This window comes from Grampus griseus (assembly GCF_964374135.1).
Source record: "Grampus griseus genome assembly, chromosome: 2".
Lineage (NCBI taxonomy): Eukaryota > Metazoa > Chordata > Mammalia > Artiodactyla > Delphinidae > Grampus > Grampus griseus.
This window is the reverse complement of record NC_139018.1, coordinates 109,495,234-109,513,975: the sequence shown is the minus strand read 5'-3', so window position 1 is coordinate 109,513,975 and position 18,742 is coordinate 109,495,234. Positions and strand designations below refer to the sequence as shown.

The 18,742-nt window shown below is 39.1% G+C and overlaps 1 protein-coding gene across 1 annotated transcript in view; it reads right to left on the bottom strand.

Moving 5' to 3' along the window:
- The window catches only part of ZWILCH (zwilch kinetochore protein), a gene marked incomplete at its 5' end in the record, with an annotated part of 38,766 nt that overhangs the window by 17,612 nt on the left and 2,412 nt on the right, over positions 1-18,742 (bottom strand). The window contains 9 exons of the mRNA XM_082649127.1: positions 146-195; positions 727-820; positions 5,102-5,173; positions 6,459-6,614; positions 7,275-7,345; positions 7,867-8,066; positions 11,667-11,785; positions 14,609-14,704; positions 17,881-17,932. Coding sequence (XP_082505253.1) covers positions 146-195; positions 727-820; positions 5,102-5,173; positions 6,459-6,614; positions 7,275-7,345; positions 7,867-8,066; positions 11,667-11,785; positions 14,609-14,704; positions 17,881-17,932 — 910 coding nt within the window. The remainder of the gene's footprint in view (positions 1-145; positions 196-726; positions 821-5,101; positions 5,174-6,458; positions 6,615-7,274; positions 7,346-7,866; positions 8,067-11,666; positions 11,786-14,608; positions 14,705-17,880; positions 17,933-18,742) is intronic.

Sequence of the window (18,742 nt, the reverse complement as noted above, 5' to 3'; positions counted from 1 at the left end):
TGACATTAAAGACCAACAAAAAACTACTCTCAAAATGCTACCTTGGCTGTAGCAGATCCATCTGAGATTGTATGACGTGAAAGACAACAGTACAACCAAATTTTACAAGCTCTTTCAGTGTGCATTTCCAATAATAATCACTTACCTCTGTGGTTTTTTTCGTAGAATCACCAAATTCATCCAGCTTATTTAAGTCTAGAAAGTGGCAAAAGCTTATTAACTCTGGATTTTATTTATTTTCCTTCATTCCAAATTATTTCCATCCTAATTCTATTTTCAAATGGATTGTAGAAGTATAGAAGCAAATGAGGATAGCAGAAGTATAACCAGGTATTTTAGCAAATTACTTAACTCTCCAATGGAGGTCACAATAGATACCCACTAGGTAGGGGTGTAAAGATGAACTAAGATACAATGAAAGACCCTGACACACAATGTCAAGCACATGGTAGGTGCTCAAAGGTTACAATCTCAAATACGATTGCAGTATATAAAATGTAAATTAAATAAGTATTATTAATTCTTAAAATCACTGAGACCTCTACAGTTAGGAATTCAGAATGGAAGCTGCCCCTCTCACCATGACAGACCTCATAGCTTTAGATATATCCCAACCAAAAAGAATATCAAGCATAAAAAAGACAATTTACATTTAAATATAGCAAGCTTAAATTCCCAGTTAAGAAAAATAAACAAAAAACAAGCATGAGTTAGGAAAACAAACACCATTCAGAAATTCCTGCACAAGTTCAACAGCAGATTTTGCTTCCAGAGACTCAGGCCATTCAGTTACACCAGTCCTCAAACCATCAGCTAAAACCTGTGAGAGATTAAAAAAAAAACAAACCCAAAAAACTTGTTAGCAAAAAACATAGTTTAATCAGTAAAATGTATTTAGTAATAATATTTATATATATATATATATATATATACATATATATATATATACACATACACTTTTTTTTTCTTTTTTACTTGGCCATACCACGTGGCTTGTGGGATTTTAATTCTCTGACCAGGGATCAAACCCAGGCCCTCAGCAGTGAGAGTGTGTAGTCCTAATCACTGGACTGCCAGGGAATTCCTAGTATCTTGAATTCTTCAATGTTTAATGAGATGCCAGGAACTGTTCTAAATGTTTCATATGCAGTATGTTATTTAATCCTCACAAAAACCCTATGAGGCAGATACTACTAGCACTCCCATTTTACTGAGACTAAGAGGTTAATTAACTTGCTTAAGGTCACACAGTAACTGACAGTGCCAGTACATATATCCAGCAGTCTTATGCTAAAGATGGTATTCTGAACTCTCATTATGTGTGCATAGGTGCTATAAAGGATTCAAGACCTATGAGCCTGCCTTGAAGACACTTCTAATTTTGGTTAAGAAGGACCGATAATACAGATGAAATAACTGGGGAACAAAAATGTGAGACTGAGTGGAAGTTTACATAAAAATACCATGAATGTGTACGCCTCTACCTACAATATCTAAACTGAAATAAGGAAAGAGGTTGAGGTCAAGAGAGGCTGGAATGGCCAGAGGAACGATGTGAAACATTAGCTCAACTCAAATGCAGGAACCATTGGCTACAGAGCAGGGGATAAGATGAAGAAGGTGGGATGATTCCGCCAAGGGTGGCGAAAACACCCAGGAAACAGCAGCAAATAAGAGTACAAGGAATAGGGATTAGACAGAAATAGTGGTCTTAAAACTTAAAAAGATTTTTTATTTCATTTGGAAGACAACAGCCATTGTTGATTTTTTGACAGGAAAATGACATGATCAAGCAGCTAAGAAATCTCCCGTCAGAAATACTCAGGATAGAGTCTAAGGAAAAAAGAAAGTACAGTGTTTCTCAATAAGAGTGAGATCATCCTCCAACCCAGGAAGTCTTTGGAAAAACACGAAGATAAATTTTGGCGTCACAGTGACTGTGTGTACAGGAGCGCTTTGAGCATTTAGTTTGGTGGGGGTCAAGGATGCTACACATCTTGCAATGTGTACAATGGTCCCAAACCACAAAGAATGATCCTGCCCAAGATGCCCAGAGTGTGTGTCCCTGTTGAGAACAATGAAGGATCATTAGAGTGGTCCAGAAGGGAGGTAATAAGGGCTTTAACTAAGATGGGCACAGTGAGATACCTCAAAGCGAAAAAAACAAAAAACAAACAGTACATTCGACAGAAAGAGAGAGACAGACAGAAATATATAAGGAATAGAAGAAAAGAAAAAAATCCTACCTATTTATAAAAATACAGGGGATTGAACTTGGAGAGACGATGGCCACGTGCACATCTAAGAGTCTGTGAATTTCTAAGAGAGATTATAACAAAGTATGGACTTTCAAGTCCGACAGACACACATGTATTCGAATGAGTTTTAAACCAGCCCTTCCACTTACCAGTTGCTGACACCTCAGGCAAAATAACCGAACCATCTAGCACCACATGCTGGGCACACAGTAGAGTGGCAGCTTCTAGCTGTGGCAGTAACTAGAGATAGTTCTTACTAAAGTAAGACAGGGCTTCTAGCCTGTGAAACTGAAGGAGTGATGAAATCACAGAAATAAATGGGGGGCTTATTAAGGGGATCTAGTCTGGAGATTTCAAGTTTCATTTTGGACATACTGAATTGGAGGGAAGAGCCCTCTACTCATGTGGGAACTAATTTGATGGAAGTGGGAAAGACCAGAAGTGGTAGCAGCTTAAAGATGGGAGTCTGGAGTTCCCTCGTAAAGGCATTAGTCAAATCACTAAATGGACAAGCCCTCTGCCGGGGTGGAGAAAGGAGGGCAGAGACACGAAGGTAGAAGTATGATGGAAGCCCACAGGAAGGGTCCTGAAAGAGGAGCTCTCAAGAAAGAAGAAAGGTAAGAAAGGTAGAAAAGGTACCAAGTTTTTTACAAATGGGGAAATAATGAGAGGAGGTAAAAGTATGAAAAACACCTGGTACTGTGCTAGAAGCTGAAGGCACAATGGGGTACTTGGCACTCAAGCCTAGTAGGGGAGACAGAGAAGCAAATAAATTACTGTTTGATAAACCGTCTGACAAGGGGGCTGCGTAAGGTTCTACGGCAGCACGAAGCACAGGCAGCATAAGCTATTCTAGGGGATCAGGGCAATCATCTGAGGTGACGATGTCACAGACAGCTAACCCAGCAAAGAGGTGGAAGAAGGGCACACTAGGCAGAACAACACACACACACACACACACACACACACACACACACACACACCACAGAAAGTGACAGTGTGATGGGACTGGAGCTGCTACAAGCAGGGAGCTCAGTATGGCAAAGTAGGGAGTGAGATTAAGCTAAAGAAATAAGTAGGAGCCAATAAGAACATGAAAAGATGCTCAATGTTATTAGCCATCATGGAAATGCAAATCAAAACCATAATGAGGGACTTCCCTGGCGGTCCAGTAGTTAAGACTCCATGCTTCTACTGCAGGGGGCACCAGTTCAATCCCTAGTTGGGGAACTAAGATCCCGCATGCCTAGCGGCACAGCCCCAAGAAACAAAACAAAAAAACCCCATAAACAAACCATAAGCAGATACCACTTCACCCCCACTAGGATGGCCGTAACAACAATAAAAAAGACAGTATGAAGCACTGGCAAAGATATGGAGAAAATGGAACCCTTATACACTGCTGGTGGGAATGTAAAATGATTCAGCCACTTTGGAAAAGATAGTTTGGCAGTTCCTCAAAAGGTTAAACATAGAGTTACCATATGACCCAGCAACTCCACCCAAGAGATGTGTAAACATATGTCACATAAAAACTTATACACGACTATTCATGGCAGCATTATTCATAAATAGCCAAAAAGTAGAAACAAGCAAAACATATATCAACTGATGAACGGATAAACAAAAATGTAGTACATATGCACATTGGAATGTTATTCAGTAATAAAAAGGAACAAAGTATTACAGAAAGTAGATTAGTGGCTGCCAGGGGCTGGCAGGGGTGGGAGGTTTCTGCTAATGGGTATGGGGTTTCTTTTTTGGGTGATGAAAATACCCTAAAATTAAATATGGTCATGGTTGTACAACTCTGTCAGTATACTAAAAACTATTGAATTGTATACTTAAAACGAGTGAATTTTATGGAATGTAATTTCTATCTCAATAAAGCTGTTAAAAAAAAGAAAAGAAAAAAGAAGTAAGTAGGGCAGTGACTGGATATAACTGGCTTTGTACGCCAAGCTAAGACATTTGGAATTTCTACTGCATTAAAATGACTCCCCCCAACGCCCCACCAGGACTTCCCTGGTGGTCCAGTGGTTAAGAATCCGCCTTCCCAGTGGTTGAGAGTCTGCCTGCCGATGCAGGGGACGCGGGTTCGTGCCCCGGTCCGGGAGGATCCCACATGCCATGAAGTGGCTGGGCCCGTGAGCCGTGGCCGCTGGGCCTGTGCGTCCGGACCCTGTGCTCCGCGGTGGGAGAGGCCACGGCAGTGAGAGGCCCGTGTACCGCAAAAAAAAAAAAAAAAAAAAAAAAAAAAAAGAATCCGCCTTCCAATGAACTAAGATCCCACATGCCGCGGGGCAACTAAGCCCGCCCACCTCAACTCGAGAGGAGCCATAAGGAAAGATCCCGCATGCCGCAACTAAGATCCGATGCAGCCAAAAGTAAATAAATAAACACATAAATAAACAAAATGAGCGCCCCCCCACACCTCTGAGATGGAATTTGTAGAGTGGAGCTTAAACTACTGAAACATAAAAACACATGCTCATTAATCTTCAGCATCAATCAAAATCCCAGTTAGTAACAAGCAGATTATACACACATTTGGAATTAACTGGCAACTGACTCACCTGGAAAGAGGGGAATCCATCATATGAATAAAACTCAAATACTTCGTAGAAAAGGCAAAAGAACTGTTACCCATTAACTACTAACTGATGAATGTTCCCTTTAACTGCAAGGACAATTACCACACAGTAACGCTGTCCCAATTGCCAAGCACATAACATTTGGAACAAGTTTTGAAGAACACAAAACTAAATAACAATGACACTAGCAAACATTTTAATGAAAACATGAGATTTAATACAAGTTACAAATTCTAGAAGGATACTCACAAGGAGAAATTTCAGTTGTCTGTGAAGATGATTCAGAGGACCTCTGGGCTCTCCCAATTCCACCTTAATATTCTAAAAAGTTCCCAGAGTCAGTTTTCACTGGTAATCCCATCTTCTCTGCATCAGGGTCACAGTTATTTGCATTTCAAACTACCCACACATTTAAAAATAAATTTCATGAAGCACTAGTGAATTGAAAAAGTAGGTCAATACTGCATTTAGAACACCTTCCCCAGGGATACCATAGACCCCGCCCATCCCAATACAGTACCCTAAATTCAGGCCACCAGAACCCCTCTCTATACCACAACTGCAGCTACGTGGAACACACGCTCTCCTACTCCGTCCCACTGAATTTCCAAAAGGACAAGGAGTAGAAATATAAATAAATACATCTCAAGACTCGGTGACAAACTTAGCATTACCACACACCAAAAACAACACCCTCTCTCCCCCAATAAATACGCTCATTAGACTTCTAAGTGTTAAATCTACAATGTGCTGTCTTCGCCAGAGGCCAAAGTTTTATAAACCTAAATTCTTAAAAAAAAACGCAGGGGGGATGGTTTGAAAGAGAAGAAAATAGTAAATGCCAGTATGTAAATTCCTATTGCAGGAAAAGAAAAGCGCTAAAAATATAATTATCCATGAGCCACCACCCTGAGGAAACCACTTGTAACACTATACAGGCCTTTGTGTACACATTTTTAAAAACCATAGTTGAGATCCTACTGTACATATAATTTTGTACTTTTTGGGTCTTTTTTTTTTCCCCTTAATAATAAGCATTTTCTCTCATTATTAAAGATACTTTAAATCATGATTTTAAAAATATATATACACTATTTCATCATGAAAACCTATTTAAATCATTTTCCTACTGACTATTCAGGTTTTGTTTTTAATATTTTCTAAACACAGCTATGTGACTGCATTGAATATCTTTGTCCATATATTTTTGTTACCAATTCTGATTAATTTCTTAAGAGAGATTCTAGAAATGTAAATATAGGGTGAAAGGTCTGAATAGAATAATGACTCTTGATGTGTTGCCAATATCTGCACTCTTTTAAGAACAGCAGAGACTATAAGTCACTGTGATGATTCCATTTGAGTTCCCACTCAAGAGACTTTATTAATCATAATCGCAGCACTGTGGATAACTGATAGATCAGATCACCTGGCAAAATCTCCACTGGCTGCTCTGGTGAGACTTCAGGGGCAAGCTGAGCCTTTCAAAGCTGCCCAGGGAGAGCTAAGCCTGGGGCTGGGCTGGAAGCATGGAGCACTAGCAACAGGCAAGTTCAAAGTAAATCCACACTGAGTAAACGCAACAGAAAGAAGGGTTTGCTCCTACCAGAGTTGCAGTTGAAGAGAGTGGAGGGATTTGAAGAATCTCATCCACAGGACTCCAGGAAATATCCAAAGTGATCGTAGTTTGTGAGGCAGCAACTGTATCATCCAAGGCAGTGGACTTAAAGAGCTCATACTGGGCAAAGCCGCTGGCTGTTAACTGAAAGAGTGCATCCAGCAAACCATTAGCTGTGCTTTCACAAGGCCAAAGGCCCATTATCAAAATGACTGACTCTTTTCCCAAAAGAAAAAGTATCGAGGTCTTCCCTGGTGGTACAGTGGTTAAGAATCCACCTGCCAATGCAGGGGACACGGGATCAAGCCCTAGTCCGGGAAGATCCCATATGCCGCGGAGCAACTAAGCCCATGAGCCACAACTACTGAGCCCATATACCACAACTACTGAAGCCCGTGAGCCCTAGAGCCCATGCTCCACAACAAGAGAAGCTGCCGCAATGAGAAGGCTGCACACCATAACGAAGAGTAACCCCTTGCTCGCCACAAGTAGAGAAAGCCCACGCACAGCAACAAAGACCCAACGCAGCCAAAAATAAATAAATTTATAAAATAAATAAAATTTGTTTTTAAAACAAAGTGCCATGCTTTTATTCCAAATGGAAAAATAAGACAACTCTTTTTCATCACAAAGATTAGCTAAAAGGCAAGGCATATATTTTCAGTCATTAGTTGATATGAAAATAAACATTTTGATACTACAGAAAAATATCTAGTCATATTAGGAGTGAAAAAACCTTTACACTAGGAAGGCAGATCGTTAGCAGTTTGAAGAAAATAATATGAATAGAAGAGAAATACTTACAGTAGACAAGTGATGTCTTTTCTTGTGTGAATTTTTGAGGTCTTCAAGATTTACAGAATAATTTTTATCAGCTATAGGACATGAAAGAAAGAAAATACTTTACAGGTACAATTCAAAATTACATCATTAGAGCTAGAAAATTATAATCCCTCAAATTCTGAGGGTATCACAACTTAACACTACTGATTGTTGAAATTAAATTTTAAATCACAGATGAAATGTTTTTAAAAGAAGGAAAGTGGAACAGAGGTCAATAATACTACCAAAAGTATAATTAAAGGCCCACTATGAAATTGGAATTATATTCAACTTTTTTATCCTCCAATGAAAACTTCCAAAAATACACACATATAAATGAAATGAAACCCAAATAAAACAGCCATAAAATTCTGTTCGGACTTCTGGAAATCTGTTTCTGGACTATCTCTTACATGCTGCAAGTTACACATTGCAGTAGATTCATGGTGGCTAACACAAGTTCCATGCACTTCCCTCTTAACAATATCAAGTTTCAGTAAAAACCACAAAGCAATAACTATACAAATAAATATATACACACACCCCCACAAAAGTAAGAGAAGTGAGTTCTCACCTTTACAGGTGACCATGCACAAGACAATTCCTGTGATGATGTTATTGGTTATGATAAGCTCAGCTCCCAGCCAACAGGTACCTTCAGGATCTGAACCATCACACCTTACCCAAAGGGGAGGAAGGGCAGTAACTGGCCGATTAATCTTCAAATGGGTCATATTAGGATTGTGAGCCATGGTGTAAAGTCCAATTAACTGCCTTGGAAACAACAGTAGGAAGAATAAATTAGACGTAGAGGCTGTCAATCAGTCAAAAGTTTTCTTTTCCAAAGATATCATGAACAGTAGCTACAATTCTGACTCTGATCCCACTTCTGATCACCATCTAAGATTTTATACCCAATTCCAATGTGTGTGGTTTTTCCTTACACCAAGCAATTCTGACACCAGCTGGGTATCCTACAATTCAACTCAGTTCTGACACTATCTACCCAAAGATAGCATCAGCTCCCACAGGTTAAAGCCTCAGTCCTACAAGACTGCCTCCCCCCAACTTCCAATTGCCAAATTCCAAGTCAAGGTTGTCATCTGTGTGTCTATAGATCGCAGGTCCCAACAACCCCCTCCTTGGGTTAAATTAACGTGCTAGAGCTGCTCACAGAACTCAGAGAAACATTTTACTTGCTAGATTACCAGTTTATTATAAAAGCGTAGAACTCAGAAACAGCCAGATGGAAGAGATGCAAAGGGAAAAATATGAGGAAAAGGGCACAGAGCTTCCACAGCCTCTCCTAGCAAGCCACTCTCCCAGCACCTCCCTGTGTTCACCAACCCAGAAGCTCTCCAAACCCTCTCCTTTTAGGTTTTTACGGAGGTTTCATTACATAGTCACAATTGATTAAATCACTGGCCACTGGTGACTGAACTTAACCTCCAGCCCCTCTCCCCCACAAGAGGTTGGGTGGGACTCAAAGTTCCAACCCTCCGGTCACATGCTTGGTTCCCCTGGCAAGCAGTCCCCATTCTTAGGTTACCTGGTGTGGGGTTCAAAAGTCACCTCACTAACTTAACAAAAGACACCTTTATAGTTCTCCACACCTAGAAAATTCCAAAGGTTTCAGGAGCTGGGTGCCAGGAACAGCAGACAAAGACCAAATATGTTTCTTATTATACATCACAATATCACAGAATCCCAGAAACAAAAATCTGGAAACTAAGTGGCAAAATACATAAAAGTTTCACCAAGTGAAGAAGTGGGAGCAGGGTACATGAGGCAGACCAAGAAGTGACAAAAAAAAAAATATGACAAAGTGGGCTTCCCTGGTGGCGCAGTGGTGGAGAGTCCGCCTGCCGATTCAGGGGACGTGGGTTTGTGCCCCGGTCCGGGAAGATCCCACATGCCACGGAGCGGCTGGGCCCGTGAGCCATGGCCGCTGAGCCTGCGCGTCTGGAGCCCGTGCTCTGCAACGGGAGAGGCCACAACAGTGAGAGGCCCGCGTACCGCAAAAAAAAAAAAAAAAAAAATGACGAAGTATAGCTACTACAAGCAGGGAGTTCAATATGTGATAGAGGGTCATTGGGAGTGGAAGTAGGCTGTGATATTAAGCAAAAGAAATAACAGAATATGTCAATTATATCTCAGTAAACCTGGGGGGTGGGAGAAAGTAGAAGCCAATAAATATATGAAAAGATGCTTGAGGTCATTAGTCATGGAACACTTAAGGAAATTTGAATATAGTCTGTGGATTAGATGGTAATATTGTAACAATGTTAAATTTCCAGATTTTGATGACTGTTCTGTGGTTATATAAGAGCATGTACTAGATTCTAGGAAATACATAGTGAAGTATTTAGGGGTGAAGGAGCATGATGTCTCCAACATACTGTTAATATTTCATTTAAAAAACTGTGTGTGGCTTCCCTGGTGGCGCAGTGGTTGAGAGTCCGCCTGCTGATGCAGGGGACAGGGGTTCGTGCCCCGGTCCAGGAGGATCCCGCATGCCGCGGAGCGGCTGGGCCCGTGAGCCATGGCCGCTGAGCCTGCGCGTCCGGAGCCTGTGCTCCGCAATGGGAAAGGCCGCACAATGAGAGGCCCGCGTACCGCAAAAAAAAAAATAAATAAATAAAATAAATAAATAAAAAACTGTGTGTGTGACACGTGTTTGTTATACAGATGGGGGAGTGGGCAGGAGCAGAGGAGGAGGAACAAGTGACAGAATCACAAAGCAAAGACAGCAAAATGTAAATAATGGTCAATCTGGTTAAGGGTACACAGAAGTTCCTGAACTATTCTTTTAATTTTTCTGTAAATTTGAGTGTAGCAGAATTAAAAGTTACCAAAAATACAGCTTAAAATTTTTTTTCAAAGAGATGAAAGCTAAATTTATTACCAACAGATGTTCAGAAAAGGCATTTCTAAGGGATTGTACTTCAATAAAGAAATACAATAATCCCAGAAGGAAGGTCTGAAATGCAAGAAGAAATGGAGAGCAAAGAAATGATAAGCCTATGGATAAATCCAAACAAACACTGGCTGGAGAAAACAACGCAAATAAATAATGTTCAAGTTATGGGACAGAAAAGCAAAAAAGGCCAAACATGACTTAAAATCAAGAAGCCAAGAAAGAAAAGACTGATTAACTACAAAAGATTTTAAAAGCTTCTACACAGCAAAACAAAACAAAAATACCCCACCATGGGGGCTTCCCTGGTGGTGCAATGGTTAAGAATCCGCCTGACAATGCAGGGGACACGGGTTCAAGCCCTGGTCCGGGAAGATCCCACATGCCATGGAGCAGCTAAGCCCGTGAGCCACAACTACTGAGCCCGCGTGCCACAACTACTGAAGCCCTTGTGCCTAGATCCCGTGCTCCACAACAAGGGAAGCCACCACATTGAGAAGCCCGCGCACCACAACTAAGAGTAGCCCGCGCTCTCTGCAACTAGAGAAAGCCCGCGCGCAGCAACGAAGACCCAAAACAGCCAAAAATAAATAAATAAATTAAAAAAAAAACCCACCATGAAAGAAAGTCACTTTGTGAATATTGTTATTATGGTCCTTATTCTCTAATATTGTTATACATATAAAGCCAGATCCTCCAGGACTCCTTGACAGCAAAGACTTCTTGGTTTTGGAGTTGAGGGAGGCCGGGCAGACAGAAAGTCATATGTTGGGGGGTGGGTAGTGAAACTGGCAAAGCAGACAGAGGCGGTAGGGTTTCTAACAGGGGCACTACTGGCATCTGGGTGGGATAATTCCTCGTTGGACAGGAGAGCCCCATGCATTGCAGGACATTTACCATCCATGGCCCAGGCCAAAAGCTCCCCTGAATCACTGTGGCAATCAAAAAGTATCCCTACACATTTCCAATTGCCTGCTGAGTATGGCACCCCTCATGGAGGACCACTGGATTGGATGCTGAAGGCTCATATGTGTCACTCATAAGGAATTTGGATTTTATCATGGGGCAAAAGAACCACTGAAGGATTTTTAATCAGGGAAGCAATACAATCAGGCTTTCATTTTATAAAGATCACTCTGGCAGCAGTGAGGAAAAAAGATTGGCGAGGAACCAGATTAGAAATAAGGAAAACAATTACGAAGCAACAACAGTAAACAGTATAGGGGAATGGAGAAAGGGAAGATCACCGCAGTCGTCTTAGTTAGGCTTGGGATGCCTATGGTACAGTCAAGGGACAGTCAAGTAGAGCTATCCTTAGAGAATTGAGTATACACATCAAGGGGGAGGCGAAAGGAGAGAGGGAGGGATCTAGCTAGATACATATTTTTTCCCCAATGTTTATAAGAACACTTCTATTTAAATCCTACCCTCCACCCCTATACTAAGAAAAAACTTACCTGGCTCTCCCAACTGGTAAAGCAGGTGGTCCAACATTTTCACCAGTAGAGAAATCAGAAATAGCAGTTTCTTCAGATTGTAGTTCTTCAACATGACTTGTTTCTTCCTTTTCTAAAGGCTTTAAAAATGTTTAATTATTTAACCAGGTAAAAGAACACTTAAGGTAACAGTCAACTCTTCACTATGCTAGAATATAACGTACTGATTTCTAAACGCTTAAGCACAAAATGATTGGGTTATGACAAGAATCACAGCTACAAACTAATTTGGTAGTAATAAATCTCACCGTCAGAAGCATTTCCACTGTCCTATAAAGATATTGATCTAAGTTGCTACTGATAAAGGGAGTATCTGATACCATCAGAAAAGGAAGTGCTCTACCACGTACAAAATGATGTACAAACAGGAAGGGAAACCCATGGAAGACTCCCTGATTTTGTCACTCCACAAACTTGAAGGTTCACCTTACTCCTTAAGTCTATTCCTCTTAGGGCTATCAGCTCTCATTTGTGTTTCTGATATCCATGTGTTTAAGTAGTTAAAAAGTTCAGTTCTGCCAATAATAACAATAATTTTACGAATTAACATTTCCTGAGCATGTACTATGTACCAGTACTGTTGCAAGCTTTCTTTCATTTTTCATAAAAACCCCGAGATAGATACTATCATTAACCCTGTTTTATTGACCAGAAAACTGAGCTAGTGAACGGTTGAATAGCTTGCCTAGAATAACACAGCTGCTGAGCGGCAAAAGTAACATTTGAATCTAGGTAGTCTGACTTCAAAACTCAAGTTCTTATCCACTAAGCTCTTCTAGCAGTAAATACTTAATAGGTATCTGACCTAGATGTTTCCTCAACTTTGAATTTCTTCTGCCAGATTCCAGATTTTATTCCCTTCCAGGCCTGGGTTTCCAAATAGTTCCTAGAAGTATCCAAGAAATGTCATTTTTCCTTCCGTTCTACTTGTCAATATCCATCTACCTAAAACTCATGCTTTAAGCTCTACTGATCTTTGTAGAAATAAAGCCCATTTTAATTGTTCCCCAACTAAAAATGCCAGGTAACTCCTCACAACTCCAAGCTGCATCCTCACTAGTAGCCCAACCAATTTCCACAAATTCCTCTGCTCATCTTTACCTTTCCCAGGTAACTCATCTTCACCCGACCAACTTCATTTTTTCAGCTTTTGCTCAACAAACATTTTCCCTTCTATGGGAAAAGTCTAAATTCAACCACATAATTCACCTATAATTATTTTCCAAGCATCTGTCCACCACTGATAAGCATCATTAATACAAAAGACAAATAAATATGTCCCCTCCTCAGAAAGAAGTTTCTGTGTGTATTTAAAATAAAGAGCTCTCTGTTCATTCATCTCAATCCCGGTCCAGACAGCATGTGGGCCCTAAAGCAGACAAAGATATTCCTTCTAAAGGAACATCCACTTTCCCCTATTAGATCCTGCTCCTATCTACTTCGGGAAACAATATACCCAAGAATGGGTCCTGGCCCCAAAGCAACTGTGTAATGTGACAGCATTATCAGCACTCAGTTAACATCACTGTTACTGCTCTGCCAAAACAGTTCCCGAACTTCAAACACAAAGGTGCCGTGTGCAGGGCAGAACTAGAGATGCACATGTAGAGAACAAACGTATGGACACCAAGCGGGGAAAGCGGCGGGGGTTGGGGGAGTGGATGAATTGGGAGATTGGGATTGACATGTATACACTAATATGTATAAAATAGATAACTAATAAGAACAATAAGTAAAATAAAATTCAAAAATTGAAAAAAAAAAGAGAAAAAAAACCCCACAAAGGTGTAAGGCTGTAATTATAAAGTGATGCAAAAAATAAGAAGTCCCCTCTTGTTACATTTAACAAGCAAAAATTAAAGTAGAAATTTATAAGTCATAGCTACTTATGCTGTGCTGTTCAAAACAGTAGCCACCCACCAACCACATGTGGCTTTTGAGCACCTGAAATGTGGCCAGATCAAATTGAGATTTAAGTGTAAAATACATACCAGATTTTGAAGATGCAGTATGGAAAAAAAGAACTTAAAATCTCATTAATGATTTTAAATGAATTAGGTATTGAAATGATAACATTAGATAAATTAGATTAAATAAAAGCATTATTAAACATAATTTCAGACCCAGCAATCCCACTCCTAGCCCTTTACAGTAAAGAAAACTGTGCTCACATAAAATTCTGTATAAAAATTATAGTAGCTCTATTAGTGATCGTTGAAGACTGAAAACAACCCAAATGTCCTTCAAAGGATGAATGGGTAAAGAAACTGTGGTACATCCATACCACAGAATACTACTCAGCAGTTAAAAGAAATGAACCATTAATACACAACTTGAATGAATCTCAAAGGCATTATAACACTGAGTGAAAGAAGCCAGACTCAAAAGGTTACACACTTTTGTATGATTCCATTCATGACATTCTTAAGAAGATAAAGCTACAGTGAGGGAGAAGAGGGAATGATTTTTCTTTTGAACTTTACTTTATTTTTTTATACAGCAGGTTCTTATTAGCTATCCATTTTATAGAGGGAATGATTTTAAAGGGATAGCACGAGGGAGTTTTTTGGGGTGATGGAACTGTTTTGTGTTCTGATTATGATGGTGATTACTAGATTGTAGACATGTGTTAAAATTCACACAACTGAACAACAAATGAAAAAGTCAATATTACAGTATGAAAATTAATTACCTTTTTTTTTGCAATGAGGCTACCAGAAAATTTTTAATTACGTATGTGGTTCACATTATCTCTCTGTTGGACAGCACTGTACTTACTACTAAAAGATATTAGAATCCACTATCACTAACATGCTGATAAGAAAATGTGTACATTTGAGATTATCCACAAGACACCAAATTTGGCTGTTAAGAATTAACCACAAAGCCCAAGCACTACTTACCACTTTTTCCACGATGAATACTGTGTCATTTTCATTTAGAATAGTTTTCAAAGGGTTTGGTTGGCCTTTGCTGATCAACTGCACTTGAACATCAGCCTATTAAAAATGGATTAAGGTCCAGCAATGTTATAGATACACACATATATATGTACAAATATTTAAACACATAAAGACCAGTTCTATGCAAGTAACTGGAAAAGAGAATTTGAACAAGATGTAATGTTTTCAAAATATAATTTCATTTATTCTTTGCCCATGTTGTTTTTCGTGTTGAGAAAATCTAGCTGGGGAATTCTCTGGCGGTTGAGTGGTTAGGACTCTGCATTTTCACTGCTGAGGGCGTGGGTTCAATCCCTGGTCGGAGAACTAAGATCCCTGCAAGCTGTGGCATGGGCAAAAAAAAAAAAAATTCTAGCTCTTATATCTGTTATCTACGTGCTTCAAGGCCCACCTAAAGAGCACCCTGCCTTGTAAGACCTTTTGATTAGGATCACGCTGACATCCTCTTCCCCAATCATATTGGATTTACTGTTATGAACCATAAAATTAGCTCTTTACTAAACATTATCTTTTTTTCTGATTGTACTATGGAATTTAGAACTTTATCAGTTTATAGGAACTGCATATTTCTTCATTCCAATTGCAATAAACATTTATTGTATAAAAGTTTGGAAACAGGTAGCTAAAAGAGATTTTTTAAAACTCATCTATAATTCTACTAGCCAGAGTAGTCACTACTATTATTAGTCTTTTTGGTGTATATTTTGCCTGATGTTTTTCCAGACATATAAATAAATCTATTTAAAGAGAAACATATCGGGACTTCCCTGGTGGTGCAGTGGTTAAGAATCTGCCTGCCAATGTAGGGAACACAGGTTCGATCCCTGGTCGGGGAAGATCCCACAGGCCGCAGAGCACCTAAGCCTGCGAACCACAACTACTGAGCCCGCATGCCACAACTGCTGAAGCCTGCCTGCCTAGAGCCTGTGCTCCACAACAAGAGAAGCCACCACAGTGAGAAGCCTGCGCAGAGTAGCCCTGCAGAAGCTACCCTTCTGCAACGAAGAGTAGCCCACGCTCGCCGCAATTAGAGAAAGCCTGAGCGCAGCAACAAAGACCCAACTCAGCCAAAATAAATAAATAATAAATAAATAAAATAAAATAATAGAAATATATCTGTTATTTTGATAACTCAATAGGATTTTGCTTAAAAAATAAATAGAACATTCTAATGGTTTCATACCATGAACTTCTTTCCATGCCATTAAATGTTCTTAGGCTGTCTAGTACCATGGATCTACCATCACATAATTCCATATTATTCAACATTTGGGTATTTTCAAGTTATATGCTATAACAAACAATTGATAATGGACATCCTTTAAGTACTTTAAGATGAATATCTAAAATCACATTGATATTGTCAAATTGCCTTTCAAATATGTCATACCCACATATTTGCATTCCCATCACTTAGGTCAACACATTATTTTCATTGTTTATTTTTATCTCTGTTATTGTTTTAATTTTCATTTATTTGATCACTAATGAGAGTGAACAGCGTCTAATATTATTATTGATAAATACCTCTCACTATTTGAACCTATTTCTTAGTTTGGATATTGAAGCATTTAGATACTAAGTTCAGAGAGCAAAGGATGCTTTGTTATTCTGATCTACTAAGTTCTTGATCAAGTACAGTTGTGGGTAGAATTAAGTCCTCCCAAAAGATAAGCTGAAGTCCTAACCTCTGATTCTTCTGAATGTGACCTTATTTGGAAATAGGATCTTTGCAAATGTAATCAAATTAAGATGAAGATTAACTAGGTTGGGGGGGGCGTGGCCCTAAACCCAATGACTGGTATATTTACAAGGAGAGAGAGATTTAGAGACATAGACACACAGGGAGAATGTTATGTGCTGACAAAGGCAGGTATTTCAACAAGCCAGGAAACACCAAGGATTGTTGGAAACTACCAGAAGCTAGGAAGAGGCAAGGAAGGATCCTTTCATAGAGACTTCAGCTGGAACACAGCCCTGCTGACACCTTGATTTCAGACTCCTAGTCCCCAGAACTGTGAGAGAATACATTTCTCATGTTTTAAGAAAACTAACGTGTAGTACATTGTTACAGCAGCCGTAGGAAACTAATATAGGTACCAACTGGTAATAATTCAGATAGGGAGGGATTAATAATACATTTACTTGGATATATTTGATTTTTGAGTTTGGTTAGTGAGAATTCAGATAGTAAGAGATAACTATACAGTTGGCCATTGAAGAACACAGGTTTTAACTGTATGGGTCCACTTATAAACAAATGTTTTTCAACAGTAAACGCTATAGTACTACATGACCCACTGTCGGTTGAATCCACAGATGTAGAACCTCGGATATGGAGGAACCACATATAGGGAGAGTCCACTATAAAGTTATAATCAGATTTTTGACTGTAGAGGGCCAGCACCCTTAACCCCTTTGTTGTTCAAGGGTCAACAGTATTTGTATTTTTCTTTCTGTGGTTACTTATTTGTATCCTTTGCCTATTCTATTAATGATTGTCTGTTTTCCTTATTGATTTTAAGAGCTTTTTATATATTTTACACACATGGATATTAGCCCATTTATGACTATTTCTCCTCAGCTCGTCTTTTAGAATATAAATTTTAGTTTGCTAATTGTTTTAAGGGATTAAGTTCTATGGGGAGTTTACCTATGGAACACTTGGCATATATTAGATGCTTAAACTTAATAAATTCATGAATGTTTATAGCAGCTTTATTCATAATTATCGAAAACTGGAAACAATCCAAGTGTGTATCAACTGGCGAAACAGTGGAATACTACTCAACAATAAAAAGGAATGAACTACTGATACACACAACAACACAGTTGAATCTCAAATGCATTACATACTCATTGAGAGAAACCTGACCCAAAAGGCTACAAACTATATGGTTTTATTTATATGACATTCTGGAAAAGGCAATACAGAAGACAGAAAACAGAGATATAAAACAGATTAGTAGCTGCCAGGGAACAGGGGAAACGGTTGACTATAAAGGGACATGAGGGGATTTTTTGGAGGTGATAGCAATGTTCTTGATTTTGGGGGTAGTTATATGACTAAATGCATTTGTAAAAATTCATAGAACTGTACTCTAAAAGGGTGACATTTAGTCTACGTAAATTAACTTCAGTAAACTCAACTTTTAAAAACTCAAAATTTTAGGATGATTGAGTTGTTTAAAAACCAAATAAAATGTTCATACCTCATAGATAAATGGATCTTTACAGATTCCTTTCTTTTCTTCATCAAATTCCCTGAAATGCAGAACCACATGTGAGAAATAGAGCTATAGTATTCTGTCATTTAAACTCAGGAGTTAGCCATTACTTTCTCCAAGAGAAAAGCAAAATGCAAAGTATTCATGGCAGTCCTAAGGCATGGTTGAGAAGGAAGAAAAAAGCAGAAAAAGAGTATTAGGTTAACAAGGAAAAAAAAAAGAGATGTGATAGAGATTAATAGACAGCTGCCCCAAAGTGGGTACTACTGCTTCTCAGAGGCCGCAGGAAATTAGGTTGCCTACCTCTACTCTTGGAACTTTTAAAACACAGTACCAATTACTATTAAAGTGTAAGTTACTACATGATTTTTGGGAAGTAAAAATGACTGGATTCTGACCTGCCACTGAATCAGCAGGTAACCATGGAGAAGTTATTTAAGGGTCCCAGGCCTTGGATTTCTATTGCTAAAATGGAAGCATCTATCCTCCGTTTTCATGAGCTGTCACTAAAACATTAGTAAATTTGATAATGCTAAAGCATTTCCTTTTTAAAATGTAAGCACAAAACTCTAAGATACTTCATAATTATCATTTTATTCAAGAAAGTTGATCCCAAAGCATGTAAACTATTAGCCATTAACATACCAAAATGCACATCAGCCTGATCTACACTCTGAAAGAAAAGAATCCTTAGAGTCCTAAAGGAACCCAACAGAATGGTTTCAGGATACCATTTATTGTTTGATCCACTCTATAACTCACTGAAATAAAAACTATGACCCACATTTTGGACAAGATTGTGACTTATTCTTAAAGAAGTTTAACTTCTATGTATGCATAACTCAGG